A 23382-nucleotide genomic window follows, 5' to 3' on the forward strand; every position below is an offset into this window, starting at 1 on the left:
TAAGGGCAGTTTCAAAAGATTTTAGCGGAGTTCAAAAGCCGTACACGGGTCGGTTTACGTTGTCAACCGGTCGCAACACTAGTAAATATGGAATAAAATGAAACCAGGACTTCTTTCATTCAATCTTACTTTGAAAAAAATGGAGCAAATAGCTGAGAATGGTATATAATTCATACCTTGGAGCGGCCACACTGGATGTTTAAGAAATATGGGACATCTATAGGAAACATCGTAACACTTTAGGCCGTTTTATACATTTGGTCACAAAGATTGTGTTACATACATTTCACTTGTAGACCGCTGACCTTGCACTTACGTACGCCCTTGTCCACCGGATAGCAAGCGATGTTTCGTCCAGCTAGACCCCAAAGACAATTAATTATATAATCAGTTCAAACTGAGATTACGGTTTTGGGTTATCACAATTTTATCTGGTTGCGTCTACGTTCGCGCAGTTGTTTTGATTTTTGATAAAGTTTTTCAAATTTCAGTCTAACGTAGCCTGCGAATACAGCCACCTCTCATCGCCCCCGTCCCTGAGGGTCGTTTCGCGAGGCTTCCATGAATGCTACTCAAGGAGAGTTAAAAGCAATGTGACTGTCTAGTTCATCTGGATAAGACTCAAAATTCAATTTATTGTTCACAAAAATTGTCTGTTGTATGATAGTTTTCATACGATAAAAGATAGTTCATCCATCAGTAATAGAATTTGAGCAGACAAAGTATGGTTTTCTTTGGCCTTTATGGGTCAAAGTAAGAACACGATCCAACAAGATCATGTTGCCTAAATATATGGTGCTATGCTCTGAACTTTTAGAGTACTTACGAAAGCCGACAGGCACTAATATCGAGGTCATCTTGTGGATAAGTCTAGATTGCACAAATGTGATGCTCCGATCTCCCTTCGTTTGCTTGAAATGATTAGCTGCCCAACTTGGTGGGACCGGCGCAGAATCGGTTTTGGCAGCGCCGTCTGATGCCATAAGCATCTTGATGTCTTGAACAAATAGACCTGATTAGATGGCTGTCATCGATTTCGAAGATATCAAGGGAAATTTTGCCCTGAAGTTTAGTCAGTTAGTTATGTCACTTTGTAGAACTGGCTTTACAGCCAAAGGAGCGTAGCTGTGCCGTCCAGGCTGTGAAACCCTGGCCCTCTTTCTGACAAAAATTGCTCCCCCTACGTCCCTCCCTGACAATGTACTGTGGTCGACTGTAGCAGGTGTGAGTCGTACTGCAGGAATTGGGGAAAATAGGAACGACGGTGGTGACGCAACCCCGTTTCCCTTCTCGCTCTTACCCTGCCGCCTCCCCACTAAGCTCCCCATTCTTTACGTCGGGAAACTGTAGCAGTGACAAAGCACAGGGCCAAATAACTTAAAAAAAAAAAAAAAAAAAAAAAATCACTAAAAATCATAAATTTGTGTGGATGTAATAAACAGTAATCCAGAATCAAATTGCAAGCGCTATTAAAGGTAAATCTTATTTGAGGTCAGGAGGTTTGCGTTACAGTTATTCGATACCTGCTCGATCTGCCTATGAGAAGCTCCGCCTCAGTTTTCAGTGTTCAGTCAGCAAACCCTGTGGCCCTTAGATAGTTTTGAATGTCTGTGCCACAATCTCTGATTGGAATACATTGGGTACTCGCTGGATTTCCAACACTTTGTCCACATTGTCCTCCAACAATCGAAGCATACTCACACGATACCATTTCGGCTCAATTTGTTTGAACGCCGTGAAACCAGAATCGAGCATTTTAAAAGTTGGATTGCAGAGCAAAATAAACAAACTGAAGCGATCTGAATACCAACGTGGGCTAACTGCTTGTTTAGAAAGTTCAGTGACAGAAAATACAGCTCACAAGTAAATCGCAGTTACAGTTTGTATCGAAGGGGCAGTGAAAAATTACCCTTGGCATGCGCCCGGGGGGTACCATTCGACCAGAGGCCCTTTGATCTTCCTAGATAAGTCGAAGGGCCTCTGCTCGCAGGGTACCCGGGGGGTGAACCTTTGTATGAAAATTGACGGGGATGATCGTAGCTTTCGGGGGTTAAAATTTGTGGTTTGGTACCTGTCAAAGGTTTGGCGGTACCTTTTAGCCAGTTTTAGGGTATTGAGCGAAAACATATAGGAGAAAGTTATTATAAATATCAGTCAACTGTCACTTAGCGTATTCATTTTAGAATTGGTACCACTAAGTGGGAAAATTATACAGACCACGGCTACAAAACAAATTCTGGTAACTTTTAGTGGTACTTTTCAAAATTTATGACGATCAACTCGTCAATTTGATATAGGAGTCCCCCTCCCCCTGGGGGCAAGTGGTCTGCGCAAACTGTAACGCAATCTCTGCCGTTAAACGTACTTTTAAATCGCGGCAAAATGCATATATCGTTCCTGATTGATGTGATAATTTCTACAATGCACAGAAAGCTCGCTAAAAAGGTATGAACTTGTAGCACTTGTAGCTATCGTTTCATTTGTTCTAAAGTAAGATTCAATGCAAAACATTTGGTCCGAATTCAAAACGTTGACTACGTAAACTGACCTTTGTGACCTTTATACGCTTTTGAACTCGGGGTCTAATAAAACTGCTACAATCTTTTGTGCCTGCCCGAAATGATTAAAAACCATGGAAAGTAATATTATGAACGTGGGCCAAAACCTCTAGCAAGTACCAACAAACAATTGTAGTTTTGAAACGTTTTCATGTTGTGTTTATCTGAGTTTTAGCATCGGAATGCCGTGACAAAAAAGGTCAAATTTCACAAAAGTACTACTTTTAATTCACGGCCACAAAAATTTCCTTCTGTGTTGCCCATAGTTTTGAAAGCGGATTTTATAAGAAGAAATGATGCTGTTTCACGTGGTGTATAGTAAATCTTTATCCTCAACGCCATGTACCAGTTGATGATTTTAACCTCGCAAATTTGTCAATTTGGCATCACGAGAAATCGCTTAAAAAATTGTAAATATTGAAAAATCTCCTAAATATTTAATTTTCACTTCAGATGAGTAACATACCATTCATGATGTCCATAATTATGTACTTTACCAGACTGGATGTTTTTCGTTTGGAACAAAACTGGTTTGATTTTGAAAACAAGGTCTTCGCAACATGTGGTGTCAGACACCGAAAACCCGGTTCAGGAGCGGTGAATTCAAGATCATAGCCTCACATCAAAAATAATTATCGGATCGAAGTAAAACATGTATTTCTTGCAATAGTTTACCGTGGGCTATGTTGTAAATTTTTTTGAGAATTTTGAATTTTTCGCTATTGCACACCTCTGGTTGATATTTAAAGACATCCGCTCTTAAGCCATCGTCAAGAATACGGTAAAGATATTAAAGGTACCGATAGGCCACGGCTGACAAAAAAGGCTTGTTCAGTCATTAAAAGAAACAAGGTAAGATAGCATAATGATTATCCAATAACTGTCTGAAACATATAAAGCAAAGATATATCACGGTATAATAGTTCAATATATATTTCAATGAACCAACATGGGCTAAAATAAGATGTTGAAATAGTAGCAAGGCTTACCCAAAGCAACCAGCAGCACTGAGGTATTCAGGACCACGAAGAGGACATTAACCAATACCGAGTCGTTTCCTCTGTGACGATGAGTGACATCACAGGTGGTGTACATTGTTCCAAGGCATACGTCAAAGAAGATGATCCACAGCACAAAGGTTTGGAGTCGATCTTCAAACTTGTCTTTTATTGGGCGGAAGAGGGTGTAAGCAACTCCAAACACACTCACGGTGAAGACAGTAATGCCAATCTGGGAAAGGCTTTCGGATCCAAATAGAAAGATTAAAGAGATTAGTATCAGTTTACGATACATCTCTGTTATCTCCCAAAACCAATATTTTTTCTTGTAGTTCTCAAAGAACACTTTCAGCCCGAAGGCAATTTCTTCATCAGCCTGGGGTTTGCGGTATTTGTAAACAAGAAACAGCACCAGGAGAGGAAATCCCACGGGATACAAAGCAAACACTGCGGCAATGGGCCAGTACAACTTGTGTCGGGCAGTGAAACATTCGATGGAGTAATCGGCTTTCAGGAGGGAGATGCAGTGATTCTTGTCATTTGTGAAACAATGTGTGACACATGCGCCTGGAAGAGGTAGAATTTGGATAATTATTTTACTCGTGATTGGATATGACGTCAGTAGAAATAAGAAAATGTTCCGATAGCAGGACTTCCTCAAACTAGATACCGCCCTTGTTTGTTCGCTGCAGGAGTATTCCAACTTTCTCTTGATGTGGCGCTTTTTAAGAAAGAGGTAGATTAAAATAAGAACAACAACTAACAGATTGACAGAGATAACCGAGATAAATTTAAAGAATTGGTCTAGTCGTAGTTTCGGATAGATGCAGCTTAACGGAGCAAACTGAAAAATATTTCCTTCGAACAGTTTCAAACATTTTTCCATGGAGATCAATGTTACTGGCCACTGAACTCTCTCTAACGCCGAGAAAATACCACCAATGGCTTGGTAAAAACCGATCACAATCTTGAAACAGGACATGACGACGTCTGCGACAGTACGATCGTTCTCGGTTTTCTTTGAATCGCCCCACAGAACCATTAGAAACACCACAACAAAAAGTGCAATCACCACAAGAGAGGAAATTATAGAAACCGTTAATCCCGGACATTTTAAACAAGAGTTGAATCGAAGGTAGTAGCCTTTAGTACAAGTAGCGCACAGGTTGCCTTTATATCCTTCGTAACATTCGGAATCAATTCCACCTTTGCATGAGCCAGAATAAGGACATTTTACTGGTTTTGGCAGTGGCAGGGGAAATTTGGAGAACCTTTTATCGTAATCAGCCTCAAAGCAATGAATGTTTTTGACGAAGTTTTTATAGCTGTCCTTGTTACTTGGGTTGGTCCAGTTCCAGTAATAACCGGGCGCCAATATTGCTGTATCGTTTACACAGTTTATGCCATGGGAAGGACACGCTGAACAGGGCCCAAAACGATCCATTCGGTAAAAGCCGTGCAGGCATCTACACGCACGATAGCCAGCAGTTTCATTAGATATAGTACCTGTTGAGAAGATCGTTGTTTATTAACTGAGATTTTGACAATTTTGGAGCATAATCATTGCAGCAGGTCCTTGAAATGATTATACTAAAAAGTATGGTCAGTGTGCGCCGCTTGGAACTATACAATGACGAAGACACGAGCGCGTTACGATTGGTCCCTGCTCATTATCTGTTAAAGGAAAAACACGTCATGGTCAATGCGTGGTGTTACTTGTAAGTTTTCACGTGAAAAGGATCCAAAGTTCAAAGTTGGGACAGTTTTGCAAACTGTTTTTCTATGTCGCGGAAAAACACAACAGAATTTTTTGATTACCCTTGACATTTTTGCTGAAAATCCGATATGAGCCACTACAAGTTGACTTAAACTCTGGTTATTAAAACGAGAATTTTTATAGTGAGGCAAAAAGGAAGAGAATGTTTTTGAAAGTTTGTTTGCAAGAGAAAGAATCGATAGTGATTGATAATGAAACACTGAAAAATAGCTTCATTCAATCATGTCTTGGATCCGACATTTTCAATTGGAATAAAAGTTGCTTCCTAAACGTCCTCCCCGAATGTCTTGAACTATTTCCTTATGGTAAAGGTACAGTTGCGCACCGTAATCTACAAGTTTTCAAATATTATTGAGTTTCTGATTGACACGCTAACGGTATGAAGGTTAATATATCGTTTATTCCTTTCGCATTCGCCTATTTTATGAAAATCTATGGCTTAGTTGACGCCATTCTTTCTAAAGAAATGTTTGTATTGTTGCACAAACAAATAGATGAATGTGGTTAGATAGAAAAGTTGATCATCGCAGTTATTTAGGCAACTTAAGCCGTTGCGAAAAGAAAGCCTAAACGGGATTCAAACCCATGAGCTCTGCGACGCCGGTTCAGTGCTCTAACAACTGAGCTATCAAGTCAACTGGGAACTGTCCACATTGTCACAATATGGCCAGTTCCCAGTTGGCCTGATAGCTCAGTTGGTAGAACACTGCACTCGCATCGCAAAGGTCATGGGTTCGAATCCCGTTCAGGCCTGAAATTTTTTCAGGCTTTCTTTTCACACCTGGTTAAACTGCGTAAATAACTGCAAGGGTCTTTCTTGTATTTAATCTTTCACCCGCAGTTCAAATATTTGTTTCATATATTCATATGCATTCAATATGGTGAGTGTGGCCAGTAAAGGATCACAGAAGACATCAAATGTGCAAGAACCCCGCTGTTTTGTCCTTACCCTATTCTGATGTCATCTGTGACCTATAAACAAATTGAGAACAAATTGAATTTATTTCTTAAAATCACAAAGCAATACTGAACCGGCAAAAGACACTTTTTTGCTTCGCTAACCCAAGGCAGTTGACTTCTGGACACCAATTATGTTATCGCGATCCTGGGGGATCTTCCCATTGCGCTGAGACGTCAATATAACGTCGTTTTGCCGTCTCAAAATGACGGTTTCTGATTGGCTCAAAGACTGTCACGTAAGCATGGAAGCACGGCACTTAAATGGGTTCGGCGCGCCCAGATCAAAATTTTACTTCTGTGAATGAACATGCGACGTTGGATGGTGTTGTTTATTTCTTTTCATTTGAGTTTACAAAGCTTCTGACGTTGTTCAAGGACCACTTATAAAATTTTTTTGTGGTAAACATGTACCATGATACAGCGGATACAACTTTTTTCTTGAAGGTAAGCGAAAATTCGATCAAGAGAAATTTACTTAAAAGACTTTCTTGAGTGTGAAGGCGGCCACGATAAATAACAATGAGCTTAAATTCTAATAAATTATGCCATTTTCAAAGCAAAAGGATCTGTTTCTTCTCTGATGTCTTTTATCATAAGAAAAAATTGCTCCAAAAGCTCTGCTGCGTTCTCTTTCATATTGGCTCAGGTCTGTCAATTTGATCTTCTTATCGTAGCGCCGAACGGCAGACTCGGTAATTTTTACAGTATTCTTCGCCGCTTGGTGTCTTTCCAATTAATAAACCTCCACGGCATCAAAGCTAGGATAACAATGCTCTGTTTTCGTTTTTGGGTACTAGTATGGTTGCTCTTTTTATTCTTGCTTCTGGTTGTGAGGTTTATTCATCACTGTTTTCATGTTGTTGTTTATATCTCGGCGGTAACAAATTTTCAATAAAATTTGCTGGTAAAATGTTCAAACCGACTAGCTCGTCTATTTCATCAATGGTAGGTGCTTTATGGACTGTAAAGTTTTGCATTTTCTCTGTTTTGACGTAAAAATTAAAGCCAAAAATTCAAATAGTCCGCCCCGAGAAAAAATTTCGCGCACGGATATTACCATGGCTACAGTTTAACTGAAGTAAGAATTTTCTTTCAATCAGCGCACGATTTGTACTTTATCCGTTTACTCTCGGACAACAAAATATCAGTGTCGCGATAAAAAACTAAATTCATTTTGCGAATTTAGTTTATAGTAATCACTGATATATTGTAGTCATCAATATATTTGTGAAGGTTATGGGAAAGGTAACGGTAACAGTAGTGGAGTTGGTGGTAGTAGTGATGTTGAAAATGCTAAGGATACTGCTGACAATATCGACGATAATGGTGTTGAAGTAGATATGATGATGATGATGATGATGATGATGATGATGATGATGATGATGATGATGATGATGATGATAATGCTGATGGCAATGCTTATTATGATGGTGATGGTATTATTCCTAGAGTTTTAATGAAGAGAACAAGACTTTTAAATTTGAAAGACGTGTTTCGGCAACTCCTGTGCCATCGTCAGTTTACGGATGGAATTACATCGATGAACAATATATAGCGGAAAATTAGAATAACAATGGTATGATACAACAACTAATTACGAAGAAAGATTAAGATTTACATGAAACAATTGTTGATTTAGGGAGGGTTTCTCCCGGTGAATATGCGCTGCCTCCTTGATTTTTAATTGTGTCCGTGTTGTTGCTTGATCTATGACAACAAAGCACTCGCTCGAACAAAGTGTCCGACACCTAGGTGAATCCTGTAGATGCTTGAAAATGTGAGAGGCCTTATCAATATTTAAGTGCTCGTTTATGCGCGTGCAAATGTGTCGGGAAGTCTCGCCGACATAGCAGGCACCGCAGCCTGCACACCTGAATCTGTAAACAACGCATGATTTGAGCTCTTTAGGGATAAGGTCTTTCACGCTAAACAAATACCCGATTTTGAACAAAGAGAACACTAGCTAAATATTCAAACTGTTGTCGCAAAAACGCTGAATGGTTCTGCGTATCCGCTTTTGTGCAATAGCAGAGAATTGACCCACGTAAGGTAATTTGACGTGGGAGCACTCTAGGCTGTTATTGCCATTTTACCTGTTAAACTGGAAAAACTTATTGATAGTGGAGTTAACAGTCTTGTCAATAATGTGTGCTGGAAAAGAATTTTTTAGTAAAAAATCCCTTATCTTAGTTGTTTCCCGATGGAATCCTAGCCAAGTACTGTTAATCTTATACGCTCTTTCTATAAGAGTTCTAATTAAGCTTAACTTATACGAGTATGATGTTAAGCTAGTGAAATTGATAAGGAGACCGGTAAAGGTGGATTTGCGAAACACCGTGGTGAGCACAGGGGCCTGATTGTTGTCAATGAGGACATCTAAAAAAGGCAATCTATTTTCAGATTCTTTTTCCATGGTAAACCGTATATTTGTATGCCTGCTGTTAAGATAATGAAAAAACTGCACCGCGTCGGCTCCAGAGTGAAATAAACAAAAGGTGTCGTCGACGTACCGCCGGTAGAACAAAACCTCCGAAAGACAGAAATTTTGTAAAAACTCCCTCTCATGATGACCCACAAAAAGATTGGCCAATACTGGTGCGAGGGGGATGCCATAGCTACCCCATCAACTTGATCATAAAAAGAACAGTTAAAAGAAAAGTGAGATTAGGCTGTGGCTATGTGAAAAAGATCTTTAAGCTCCTTGGCTGAAAAAGTGGTATTGGTTTACTGAATGATGTAACTAACAGCTAAATCTATACTTTCCTCTAGAGGAATGTTCGTGAAAAGGCTTTCCACGTCAAATGACACCATGAACTTGTTGTGCATTGACAGTTTTTGAATCTCATCGACGAAAGAGAACGAATCCTCAGCGCAGAACTCAGCGGGAATGAGGGGTGTCAATAAATTAAACAAGTGTTTGGCCAGATTGTAATTGAAGGCCCCAATGGAAGAGACGATTGGCCGGAAGGGAGGGACCGCACCCTGCTGCCGTGGTTTATGCATCTTAGGGAGGTCATAGATTCGTGCCGGGTTTGAACCTTTGGGATAGATCAAGCAACAACACGGACAGAATTAAAAATCAAGGAGGCAGTGCATATTCACTGGGAGAAACCCTCCCTAAATCAACAATTGTCTCATGTAAATCTTAATCTTTCTTTGTAATTAGTTGTTGTATCATACCATTGTTATTCTAATTTTCCGCTGTATATTGTTCATCAATGTAATTCCATCCGTAAACTGACGATGGCACAGGAGTTGCCGAAACATGTCTTTCAAATTTAAAAGTCTTGTTCTCTTCACTAAGATTGTTACAAAATTGCTGCTTTTACGTCCTATTCCTAGAGGTGTTTTGTTATGATGGTGTTAATTTTTAATACTAGCTTAAGATGAGAACCGAAGATTATATATAACATTCTACCCTATGCATACGGCCAATATAGTGTGGTTCAAATGGTTGTATTGTTCACGGTGGTTACCTATGACTGTACTACTTACCGTATGGACAAGCCCAGCAGTCAGTTGCACTTTTACCAGGAACACGCTCCACGGAGACAAACGTACCAACACTGCATCTTTTACATTTGACCTGCCCCATTTGGTCCTGGTAGAAACCCCCTGCAGATAAAAAAGTAGTAAACAGTTTTACACCTGAATTCACTGTATCGTAAAAGGAAAATGGATTGTCTTTGCCAAGAATATAAGGTAACCGTAATTAATAACTGATATCATATACTGAAAAGGAAAAACTGGAATCAAACAGTCAATAACTTTCAACAAGAAGACACGTGGATTAGAGGCATTTGAAGAGTTTATATATGATATAAGCTCTTGCACATTGTTTTGGTAGGATATGTCTAAGGTGTCATGTGAGGTTATAAGTTATAAAGAGAAACGCTTTCAGTAAGAAGCTTGGTTATGTATTAAACTGTATTCAGTTTGGGAGTACAAAACATGTGACTATAAAGTCCCTTATTTGCATGAATGATGTTTGCAAGCCCAGGAAAAAAATTAATGGAGACTAAGCAGCTGATCATGACAAACTATAAATAAACATTTTTCCAGAAAGTCACTTCACATCGAGATATCAATTAAATCTTAAAAAGTAGAAGTTATCAAAGATATCTTAATTAGGAGATAAGGTTCGAAATGTTCTCAACCCTAACGGTCATATTGAGAGCATTTTTATTATTGTTATTATCATTTTATTTCGAATATACAAATTTCATATATTTGGCTTTCACCACCTCACTTCCACGGGTTTATAGCGAACATACAAAGTGACCAGTTCTGAGTTACATTAACTGTTCAGTTGCTAGAGCACTGCACTGGTATCGCAGAGCTCATGGGTTCAAATGCCGTTCGAGCCTAATTATTGTCTGTCCTTATTGTCACAACTATTTATGTTGCATACCGATTACTGTGATGGTCTGTCACTCTCTTTTAATTACCTGCATGGCACACCAGACAAAAACCATGTTTGTTATAGAACCCAGCTGTGCAAAGGCTACAATTATAGAATTTTGGAGAAATAAAGCTATCTTTATCTGCTCCACGATGGCATTCAAACCCCGTGCGTATAAATCCATCCATATGAGAAACCTCCTCATTAGTAAGCTGGATATGAAAACTTGTTGAAGGAGCACACTCACTAAATGGATAAAACACAGTTATCTGATTAGAACTTCCCAACAACAACATGAAAGTGTAAAAGTCAAAGGCAAATCAAGCTTTGATAAAGGAGGAAGGCCTAGTTAAGGAGGGGGGGGGGGGGGTGGGGGGAAGCGGTGGAAAAAAGGTGTCGGGGATTGCATTGGGCAGGTACCGTATGTAGTAATCTGGTAAATTGGGGTAACAGCAATACATAAAATCAACTGTTTTGAACAGACGCTAAGAATGCAACACGTAATTCAAATTCCTTGCAAAAAGTTATAATTATTTTAAGCAGTCTTAGGTACGGATATGAATGGATTAAATAATCCCAGACTCCTTTGCACCTGAAAATCCTAAATAAATGCTAGATAACTTTGTCAGTTTAAAGCCAAGGAGGATGCCACACAACATGGGAATAACACTTGCTATAACTCATCGAATTTAGTATGATGACGTCATCAGTCACGTGACCACACCCCAAACACGTTTAAACCCTAAATCTTACTTGGCGCTTGCTTTAATGGTCTTTTTTCTACGGTTACTTGAAATAATGTGAACAAAATATAAGAGCAAAGAAAAAAAACTATTCACGCTTTCTAGCTCAGCCTGAACAAAATTATTTATTGACTTCTAAAGTTTCAACTTCATAAAATCTTAAAATTCAAATTTACAGAAATCATTTAACACCGGCCTTTTTTATACACGAACAGAAATGTAATGGTTCCAACAACAACAGCAACAACAACAAGGTGCCTGCCTTCTCTACACGCCCTTCCATTTTTAATGAGCGCGAAATGGAAGCCACCATGGAAGACGAAAGTCTTTGATGCTAATTTGCATAATGAGAGAGACGTCTGGGTACGAGGCAGATAGTACACTTACTGACTGTGAGATGAGAGAGAATCAAACACCTTATACGCTTATATACTTTAATTACTGGTATCTCAACTGCCTTACTACGTGTAATATAAATATTTATTAAATAGAGCGGCGTTTCATTGTGGGTGGAAAGCAGCATTTACTTTAATTTTATAACGATACGAGTGTGATTGGCGGTTAAAAAATTCGGCCATTTTATCTGTTAATAATTAGAAGTAAATCAAATAGAGTACTGTTCGGTTGTTGCCTCTGGGGTTGTTGTTACGACAGTCAATTGAGAAATTTATAGAAAAGTTATCAACGGAAAAGTAGATGGCAAGACTGAGATGCAAGTAGAGCTGTAGTGCATAGTAGTTTTTTAAAGTTTATTTCTGAAACAGTCAAAGCCAACCGTAACAGCACAATGATAGTCTTACTTGTACTTACATGATTGAAGAGTACTTTCCACGAGGAAGTTCACGAAGCCATTTACATGTTATTGACCTGAAATAAATTATAACTTTTTGCATGCTACTGCCATTGTATTAATAATTGCTTTGTAACTGACGAATGCAAAACTACTGGACTATGACCATAAGTTTTCACTTCCAAAAGGTTTCTCATGATTTACGTCTACATTAGCAAGTTGCAAAACCTCAGTCTTAAAAAATGCTTTTAGACCTAGACTTTCGTGGCTTTGCATTAGTGCTGCGATCAAACTGAATACCGTGAATTTCATGTATAGAAAAAACCTCTCAACTATGGCTCCCGTGACATCCCCAAACACTGAAGCAGTCTAATATACTGTCAAGCTACTCCGCCAGTCTTTTACACTTACACTTTGGTCTTGGCTGTCATGTCATTAAATATACCATCTGGTAGGAATGTCAACGGATTATCAAAAAGTGTTCTGAAAGAGAATAATATAATTCATTTCCAGCTCATACAATCTTAAAAATTTGCACCTTATAAGTCAGACCTTATCCCTAACGTAAGGTTCTCTCATACATCGATTTCTTATACAGCAAGATGACGATAGCACCTCAATTACAACCTACCTCAGTCAAAGAGTGCTGTTTCCTTGGAAAATTAATAAACCTTAATGGTGATAACTGTTCTATGGAGTTTAAATTCGCAAATACTTGATTTCCCAGCGGGACCGCTGGGTGTGCCAGTGATAACGTTATTTCTCGATACGTCCGTCATAAAATATATATAAAAAAAAAAAAAAAAAAAAAAACGCTTACAATATTTCCAGATCATGGAGGCTGTAAAACGCTCTGCGATCAATACTCTTGATTGTATTACTATGAAGAAACCTGAAATAACAAAACCATGTTTAAAATATTGAATTACAAGAACGCGTTACGTCCATAAAGGCTGAGGAGGTCTTACGTCTTCTTAGGTTGTATGGCACGGTTAGCCTTTGTAATTGCTTAGGTTTCACGAAAGAAAAAAAAAAAGGAAAAGAAAAAGAAGAAGAAGAAAAATAGAAAGAAACACTCGGACGAGAAAAAGAAATCGTTTTCCTTAGCGGTTAGCGGACGTTATTTTGTAAATATCCTATTGATCAACCGCTCTGCTAAAAGAAATTCAAGGACCAACAGTGTGAACGTTTTGCCGAAATGAAGTAGGTGATCGCAACAGTATTCTTTAGAGAACAAGAGTATTTTCTGAGTGCAAAAATGGGTTTCAAACCCCACTAACAATGTTAGTGTTTCATCATTGCAAGATAAGGAGTATTGTGGAGCACACTGCTGAACATGTCAGAAGTCTTAACTGCATACAGAATGTCTCTGGGGCAAAACTTCTCACTTTCCACTCAGCTTGATTCTTGTAAATGAATGTTGTACTGTAAATGTTTGTATAACATGTTGACATCAACAATCAATTAACCAAAAGTTTAAGCATAATTGTAATAATACGGGTTCATGGTTAATACTTTACAATAAGAACCGTATTGTCAACTACTTTGTAACAGACCAAGACACTTATGCAAAGGATCACAACAACTTGCTTTCCCACTTTTGCATTTAGTAGATTTACTTACAAGGATCGCAAAGAGGTGTCAGCAAAAGTGTTGTTCGGGATAAACTTCAGTTTATTTTTGATCATCATCCTGCCAACAACAAAGATAACAACAAGATAGCGATGAAACATTCTACAAATGCAATAACCCACTTGGAAGCTGTTTTCTGATTTAACGTTGTTACCTTTTAAACTAAGCAATATTTTTTAAAACAAAATTACAACTTCCCTCAAAATGATCAGGCCAGTTCACGAAAGCTTTCGTAAGTTAAGATGTAGTCTATGCATTGTTTCTTAATAATAGACGCTTGTTGAACTAAAGTAGACAACTGTTAAGATAAAAATTTTAAGGTACATATTAAATTAGGAAGGCTTAGTGAATGTGGCAACGAAAAAGAAAGTGAAAATGAAGTTCTTGAAAGAAAACAACGGGTTGTACTAATTGAATATAGATTCAGGTAGTATTAAAATTAACTCACAAAGCCTTTAGACTTTTAAGTCCAGCAAACGTGTCATTGCTGATTTGGGTGATGTTGTTGAAGTTTAACACCCTTCAAAATAATAAGAAACACAAGAAAGCATTAAAAGTAAAGCTGACAAAACTACAAATTGAGTGAGATACAGAACAAGAACCCTTTTTTAAGAGATCTTAACAAAATGTCACCTTAACCCTAATCGGCCCATGTTGAATACACTTAATTACAAGGATCACAAAGAAGTATTTTAACACTTAGACTCTTAGACTTACCATTTGGCTTTGATTATCATAATGCTGTAAATTAAACCGTTGTTGCTCGCTTCATATGCTGTGATAGTTTGTGCTTTTTAAAAATCTTTTAAAGCCTTTTTTATTTTGATGTTAGTAAAAGTCGTGATTAGTTTTATACCATCTGCGAATAGTGTTATTTGTAATTATTATCGAGTTAAAGTTTAAGCATGACTGTTACTAAAAACGTAAGAGGAAAAGGGGGGAGGGACTTTAATGCCAGCTTTTTCTTGCCTGTTCTTTAAAGCAAGCAAAAAAAAAAAAAAAAAAAAAAAAATTACTCAACAAATACAACATCGGTAAATTACAAAGCAGTTAATGAAAAGATAGGGCTTGTTTCAATTTTTTCCATTCGTCAACTGTATCAACAATGTTGCTTTTTTCACACTAAAGCAAAAAGATAGTTAAATACCTTTGTATATTTAGAGAGCAGATAAGGAATCAATTACTTACAAAAACGTCAACTTCTGGGATTGAGTAAACATGTTCTTTGGTAGGGAGTCGAGTTTGTTGAAAGATAAGTCACTGGAAAGTAACAAAAATACGCCGTGTATTAAGTACAACGGTCCACTGTACCAAAAGTTTAAGAGAACTTTTAGTCAGCAGAGCTTTCAGAAAGCATACAAGTTCATTTTTCAATGAGACAGTCACTGACGGTCAGCCTCGTTTTGGTGACGAGGCTGCAGGATTGCAGGAGGTTTGTGTCCTGATCCTGCCTCATTACAAGCGGTTGCCTGTATCATTAGTTCTGTCGATGAAAGACTGAGCCTTTTAGGTGAAAGTACTGACAACTTATACAGTGGATGAAGCCTTGTGTAGCTAGACACGACCTTTGAGACAATTTGCCGATTGCTATTACATCTAAATCCGCGGAATTCACAGATTTTTTTAACATTATCTTGCAAATGCTAAGGATAAAGATTATCCAATCGATAAATATGGACGCGTGTTGTTTGAAACGGTATCGGGTCCAGTGGTGGTTGCTCATTGTGCGACAACATTTCATGATAAAACGGATTAATCAAACATCAATAAAACGATTACTGTTACTGAGGCTTGTTATCCAACTTACAGCCATCCTTGGACAGAAATGTTCTGAAATACATTTGTTGGTAAGTGGGTTATCTGATTTTCATCCAGTTTCCTGGAGGATAACAGAATAAGTTGAGGTATCATTCAATTTTTTTCAAAAACGGTGAAATACGCTAAAGCCAAAATGTATCATTGCGCCTTTCAAAGACACACGGACTCTGAACTTCAACCCAGCTAACGATTTGCGGGTTTTACTGCCGTCAATCATAATTACGACGACAAGCAACTGACCAGAAAAATACAGAAACTGACAAAGTGGATCGAAATCCGCCTATCACAGCGCACGAACATGATCTTTTGACCCTGTTGAGCCAAACGCTTTGTTTTCTAAGAGGTCCGCTACAGTGATTGACGGCAGTGAAAAGCGTAACGGTTGATTGAATTTTGAACTTCAGAATCCGCATGTTATTGAAAGGCGCAGTAAGTATCCATAAACTATAGTTATTACGTAGTCGAACAAACAGGAAAAATCCTAAATGTCACACGGAATAATGATTACGTGGCCCTCTCCTGAGACTGACGGAAAACTTCAGCAAACTTTGTATAAAAACATTTTTGGGCCTTTATGATCGTACTTGGGTGACACAACGTAAAAAATTCTGCCGTAATTAGATGGAAACACAACTTTCAGCTACTACGCCAGGCCGCCGGGGTATGCCACACGAGTAATCTCTTGATTCAGGATAGGTAATGTTGAAGCCCTGGATAACTTGAAGCTACTTTATCTTAAAAGGCAAAGTAATACAATTGAAAGTCTAAGTGATACATAGTTAATAAAAGGCAAAGGTTTTGAAATCTGATAAACTTCTTTGTTAAATGTTTTTGCAAGCACTTTTGGCCTTGACCGTAAACGAACCACAGCTCTTCACCACTGCAATGTGAACGTTAAGACAAAGGACGGTGCGCGGTCGTGTCCCTAACCACCCTCATGATTTTTTCTTCTTTCAAGATGGCAAGGTCTCATAACAAGTACCTAAATTATTTACAGTCTTTATTACACTCATTTTGAAATCACTGGTGATCCTTGAAATCTGATTGGCTCTCAACAGTGCGATTTATTCCTAAATTGCATCATTTTTTGATCTAAATCGCATCCCTTTTTTAGCCCATCAAAATGGAAATGAAGTAACAAAAATAGAATGTAATATTGACAGTAAAACTCTGTGATTTCAAAATAGGTGTAATAAAGTGGTAATTGAACTTTGTGTCGTGCAATTTTGGTCTGAAATCATGCTTGTGATTTCAAATGGAACTCGCGCTGCGCGCTCATTCGATTTTGAAATCACGCGTATGATAACAGACCAAATTGCACTCCACTCAATTCAATTACCATTATGAATCAGAAAATGCATAAACCATTCATCGACAAATTTTCTAAAAACGTTCCATACGAGCTGGTTGTTCCCCACAACACAGAGCTCTGCTGCCACGGTGAAACACTGCTCTAGACTTGGAGCGGCATTTCAGATATTTGGTTATCACAATTGTACTCACAGTTCACTCAAAAAGTCTATGGCTCCTGACTTTCCGAGTCGTGATATATCTGTTATGCGGTTGCTTGAAAGATATCTGGGACCAGTATAGACAAAGAATAGAACAAGGAAAAATATAAACATAAATAAACAAACAAAAAGAGTGAAGCAAATACATAGTAAGCGACGTGAAGCGAAAGAAAATACTTTCCAAGCATTCGTATGAAAGGGGACATTCAAACTAGGGACTGCTTTAATTATAAATTATTATGTCTAGAAATCAGGTGGTAATAATTTACGATCCAGAATAGAATTAATATAAAAAGGATGAGTTTTGGTTTAGTTTGCCTAAGGGGTTATGTTAAACCATATTGTTAGCTATTAATTAAACAATAGAGAAGTTCTGTTTGGAGACAATAGGCCGATATATAGTAGTTCCTTCATAAAACAAAAATTACAAAATTTCCCGGGGGTAAGGCTGATAGTGCCGAGACTATAGAAAACAATGGTCAATACATACAAATTTAAGATACTAGAAAATCCAGTCAGATCTGGAACTGATGTCAATAGGTTGTCTTCTAAAGACCTGTTGGTAAAACGGTTTAAAGGTTATCAATTGAAATCTTCATTTGCCTATTTTATGCTTTATGCTTTTATGCTTATATACTTTCTAGCTGCCAAATAACAATTGGCAATTAATATTTTCCAAGAGAGGATGAACGTATTTTTCCTCGCGAAGCGAGGTTAATAAATTTGTCGGGCCGAGCCAGCCCGAGCGGAGCTAAGCCGCGCGAATTCGAGCGAAAAATATATTTATATATATGTATGTATGTTTATATATTTCGTTGAAGGTGTCCGCACTGTTGCCTAGCAACAGTGAAAAACAAAGTATGAATGACGTCAGACTGTCTGGCGTCGTCTGGAGCAAAATTTGCATACATCGCGGGAAAGTTTGCGTGCCGGACCAAATTTCAACTGCAATGTTACATACATACATACATACATACATACATACATACATACATACATACATACATACTTTATTTATTCCAGAAGCAGACAATATATACAAACTAAGAAGAAAAGTACTCCTAGAAAAGGAAGTTTGGAGGTTAGCCCTATGCGAAAACTCCCTCAATGTTCATCAATATTCACTGGATACAGAACTATCTCTCCAGAATCTTTTCCCTTTCTTCCAGAAATCTTTTTTGTGAAAGATTGCATTGAAGAAATTACACGTTTTGTGGCCGCGGTAAAATAATTTTCCGTGGGAAATAAATTCATCGAATACGACAGCGCTTCACGCACGTTGTACATTTCGTCGGGTCAGAAATAGATTTTCAACCGCAAACTAGCCTGTGGAACCTCGAAAATACCATGCTCATCAAAATAGTTGCCATGTTCAGAAACCTTTTAATCTCCTCATTTGATGCTACAATACGAGTAAAGAGGGCTTTCCACCCAGCCCTAGCTTCGCGAGGTTTTGCGAGTCACGTATTTCTAGTCGTATTATTGTTCATTACTGTCGGTTTTTTCTCATTTGAAGAGTTTGAAGAAACATCTTACAGTTCATGATCAGCATATTCTGCCTTGCTATGTAGCCATTTGATACCTGCAAAAATAACTATATATCTCAAATTTAGGAAGAGCGACAACGACAGCAACAAACGACGATCCTGTATTGTCGCTGGATAGAATAGGATAGAGAAAACGTAGCCGTGACAGGACATCATCCAAACCACGAAAGCGACTGACAAAAGTTGAACAATGAATTTGTCACGTTTGGAACTGTTGCATGTGGGATTAAATCAACAGCATTGGTGGACGAAGCAAGTGATTAGAAGGCCAGAAAAAATGTAAGGAAACGAGGAATGGTGCTAATCATCGCCACATACGCAATTGAAGATTGGAATCACTGCAATGGTAGATGTGTTCGTTTAGTCGAAGTGAAGCCAGCAGAAGGATCATAAAGGAGATTCCTCTTGCATTTCCAAGCCAACCGCCGACCGGTTGGCTCAGTTGGTAGAGCGCCGGACTACCGTGCGGGAGGTCGCGGGTTCAAACACCGGCCGGTGTAAATTTTAAAATAACTGATGAGATATCTGCAAATGGTTATACTTTCTAGTCTTCTCGGATAAGGACGATAAACCGTAGGACCCGTCTCACAACACTTCCATGTTCATAACCTTGTGGGACGTTAAAGAACCTACACACTAATCGAAAAGAGTAGGGCATGGAGTTTCTGGTGTGCTGGTCTGGTCTTTGTGTGTGCAATAGTTGGGGGTTAGTTTGCAAGGAACTGCGAAAGTTCTGTTTCTTTCCCCCGTCACACTTAGTGACGAATTTTGACTAAATCAATAAAAGATGACATTAACGTTGAGAATCCTTGGGGGAATCTGGGGGGGGGGTGACACTAAAACTTCGACTTCGAGAAATTGACACACACACTCTTTGCTCGAGGTTTTCCTGTGGGTAAATGACTTGGGTAGTGTTAAGGAGCCTCCTACCAAGACACTCTTTGGGCTCGTCACGCATTCATTTCTCCCCCACGGACGTCTGCTTTAGGGAGTGGCCACTTCCGTTCTCTGGTCGTTCGTTCACTGTATTGCAAATGGCCAATCAGGTGGGGCGTAAGAATAAAAAACAAGAATCTATTGAAATCAACCCCGCAAACACGCTTGAAAAATATTGTCAAGTTGCAGGCAACTCGCCAGCTGTTTACAAATCAAGAATTGGCGAGGACTCTATTAGCCTTCTTCTGAAGCGGATTTCACTCCCTCGTGTGATATTGGGATCGCGATCACTTCCGGTTTACAAAAACTATCAACCGACCTGTGACTGTTTGGCGGCCTAGAACGGAAGTGGTCGCTCTCTTTGCAGACGTTCGTGGTGGGAGGTTAGGCTTAGCTTGGGTTTCTGGTCGGTTGAGATTTTCCTGTTACACTGATTACCTGAGGTAAACCTCTGATCATACAGCATTTGGCAATGAAATTTACTCTTTCCACTAGCCGATTTTTCTCTTCACACTATACCCCATTTAGGAACCAGTTTTCACAGGCTAAAGTTTCTCGTGAATTGGTTTAACCCAGTGACACTCCTATTGTATATAGTAGAAGAGCTCGCCGGAGATCCACAAACTATTGGGTCTGACGTTACGTGGACGAAGATTGACCAGAATCTACCAAGAACTAGTGCAGGACATATTTTTGACAGCACCCAATTTCCCGTGTATCGACGACGTGTATCAACTGCTTCATTGACAACGGGTAGTTGAAATTACTTGAGTTTTATCATTTGCGTTCGACGTAGGAAGAAGGCAATCCTAACACGGATCGGAGTCGAGATTGTATGGGACAACGTTGATTGAATGAATGGATGGATCTTGAGACGAGTATCTGACATCCCCCGCAGATTTTTTTGCAGGGGCGGGTGACACTACAAAGGAGAGAGAACCTGGGATCGAGATCATCGAACGCACTTCCTAATCTTTGATTGTTACCAGTATTATTTGTTATCTTACGACTTCACTTACAAAATCCTGAGATGTTTCATTCGTCTAAATGTTCCATCGGCTATCGCACCTATTCTATTATTTTGTAGAAACCTGGAAAACATAAGGAACAGCAAAAAAAGACGGAGACACGTTGATATAGACTGTTTCACTACATGCGCATTACTTCAATAAAAATTATAATAATGTTAAATGTGATAAATTCACACAAAAATTTGTCGTTGGGAACTGGCAAAACATCTAATTTTATATAATATTATTTATATAACATTATCGTCTAAGAAACAGCAGGTCACGACAACAATGGGATGTCAAACAAACACGACGCTTTATCCGCTATCCCAACCCCTGTCGATTTTCTGGGCTTTATAATCCAGTGAAAAGGCTTCAACAATCCACATCTTTTCTTACTCTTAGAACCCTCGTCCTTCTGGTTCCAGTTTTCTCGCTACTGTTGCACTCCCAAAACCTATCCATAGATGAGTTCCATACATAGTGTTTTTCTATGGCAGGATATTGCTAGCTTTCAACGAACCCAAGGCAAGAAATGCTCGCGTAACGACAACATGAATGACTGGTTTTAAGCTTTGTTTAAGAAATGCATGGATAGAAAAGAAGAAAAATGACACAAAACTGCCTCAGTGTGAGTTTAATGTGATTTTCTTTGAGTAAAATGAAAGAATTGAGTGCAAATAAATTTTTCCTAGAGCCCGTTTATAAATGCAGAATTGTCAGCAGGCGTGTTTACCTGGTTGTATAAGCTCAAACAACATATCTTTACTGTAAAATGGTTGTTTTGAGTGTTTCACATTACAGCGTAGATCCTTTAATCCGTTTATGTGGGCTTATTTTTCATCATTTGCCACGAGAAAGTTTCGGTCCAAGACAGAGCAGCGGAGATATGTTGTTCCCCTCGCGTTAGCCTAGGTACTATAAATATTTGTTCATCCTCCCATCCGCAGACATTCATCAGTGAATGGAACCAAAAAAACTAGGAAATATTCTTTGATCTGAGCTACTTACAAGGCGGTTAACTCGTCACCAAGCCCTTCCAACATGCCTTTCTGTATGTGGGACAATTGATTATTATCAAGGTACCTGCAGGAAATGAAGCAATCTGTCAAAGACCATCTTGGATAAGCAAGGAGATGTTCTTTGCATGTACAGTTAATAATAATAATAATAATAATAATAATAATAATAATAATAATAATAATAATAATAATAATAATAATAAGATCTCTTTATTAAAATATCCAAGGAAAATCGATATCCGCAAGTTAAAAGTAGAAAAAAGAAGAGTAAAAAACCTATCATATCTACAACGATGATGATGATGATAATAATAATAATCGTGAATGTTAAGAGTACTGAACTGTTCTGTTGTAACTCAGATATCTCTAACATTGATCCAAATGCTATGCTTTCTTTGAATAAATGCAGCCATTGTTTTTCAATAAAGCTATTTTAACGATTTTATAATTAAGAACAATAGCATGTTTAGTGAAATATTTTGAAAATGACACTCATTTATCAAAGTTCAAACGCTTTGATAAGTTTATTTACACGTAGTAACTTACATAAGGCTCAAGTTCTTCATTGCCTGAAACGTTCCACTCTCGATCTTCTCCAGCTTACAACCTCCCATTGATCTAAATACGGAAACTTAATTTATCAACATGAAAGGAACAACCGCCTCCGGAGGCCTACGCTCAAACGAAAAATGAGTGGGAGAACCGTTAATTGCCGTTGGTATTGGAGTATGAAAGCGTTCAAGTGTTTTTGCTCCATTTGAAACTCTTCAAACTATGCATGTCTCGTTAATACAACTACGCTGTAGCGTAGCTTGATGGCTCAGTTGGTAGAGCACTGCACCGGTATCACACAGGTCATGGATTCGAATCCCGTTCAGCCTGACTTTTTTCGGGCTTTCTTCTCACAACTGCTTACGGGAGACTTACCTTACAACCGTATTATCGGAAAGATTTTTACAGAGGTTTGGGCGTCATAAGCTCGAATGTTTTTCCATTTTTTTCAGTCGCAGTTATGCCATTTAAAAATCAGTAAATGCGCTCTTGAGGTTATAAAGAAATATCTTTACAAATTTCCCTGGCGGCAGAGAGAAAAATCCATTAAACTTACTACTGGCACTAGTTACATGCATACAATGACTTTTAAAATTAAATTGTTCACCCTGATTAACACCTCACCAGTAAGCGTCACAAAACACTGCAAAACAGAGAATAATAATAATAATAATAATAATAATAATAATAATAATAATAATAATAATAATGATAATAAAAATAATAATAATAATAATAATAATAATAATAATAATAATAATAATAATAATAATAATAACAATATTATGTTGGACAGATCAACGATAGGAACGATCATAAGAAGAGATAGTACCTAGATCTAAGACTGGGTCTCCGAAAACTCTTTCCCGAGTACGAGATTAAGCAAACCAATGTAGTGTTTAACTTCCTGGGAGATTTCAACATCATCTTAAAGAAAGAACTCTCTGATCTAGCCCACAAAAAAATATGTCACTAAAGTACTCACCAACTGTCAGAAGTGGATTATATCACAGAACTGCGAAATCACCAAAAAATTCTACAGTTTAAGACTTATTCTAGTTCTATTCTATTTCTACAGTTTAAGACTTAAGGAGACTTATTTTATTATTCGTCATTCAATGAAATT

General features: G+C 38.2%; 1 protein-coding gene and 1 non-coding gene across 2 annotated transcripts in view; one reads left to right on the plus strand and one right to left on the minus strand.

Annotated features, from left to right (window-relative positions):
- The window catches only part of LOC146484160 (uncharacterized), a 33303-nt gene that overhangs the window by 2419 nt on the left and 7502 nt on the right, over positions 1-23382 (minus strand). Inside the window, exons 7-19 of the mRNA XM_085105520.1 lie at positions 22251-22322; positions 21694-21768; positions 20692-20763; positions 15668-15739; positions 15049-15120; positions 14309-14380; positions 13852-13920; positions 13049-13120; positions 12640-12711; positions 12249-12305; positions 10742-10941; positions 9789-9908; positions 3548-5062 (exon numbers count right to left, since the gene is read on the minus strand). Coding sequence (XP_084961646.1) covers positions 3548-5062; positions 9789-9908; positions 10742-10941; positions 12249-12305; positions 12640-12711; positions 13049-13120; positions 13852-13920; positions 14309-14380; positions 15049-15120; positions 15668-15739; positions 20692-20763; positions 21694-21768; positions 22251-22322 — 2540 coding nt within the window. The remainder of the gene's footprint in view (positions 1-3547; positions 5063-9788; positions 9909-10741; positions 10942-12248; positions 12306-12639; positions 12712-13048; positions 13121-13851; positions 13921-14308; positions 14381-15048; positions 15121-15667; positions 15740-20691; positions 20764-21693; positions 21769-22250; positions 22323-23382) is intronic.
- Trnaa-cgc (transfer RNA alanine (anticodon CGC)) lies at positions 6014-6086 on the plus strand. Its single transcript has one exon. It is a non-coding gene; the product is annotated as a tRNA-Ala (tRNA).

Source organism: Pavona decussata, unplaced genomic scaffold (assembly GCF_977016875.1).
Source record: "Pavona decussata unplaced genomic scaffold, jaPavDecu1.1 SCAFFOLD_37, whole genome shotgun sequence".
NCBI lineage: Eukaryota > Metazoa > Cnidaria > Anthozoa > Scleractinia > Agariciidae > Pavona > Pavona decussata.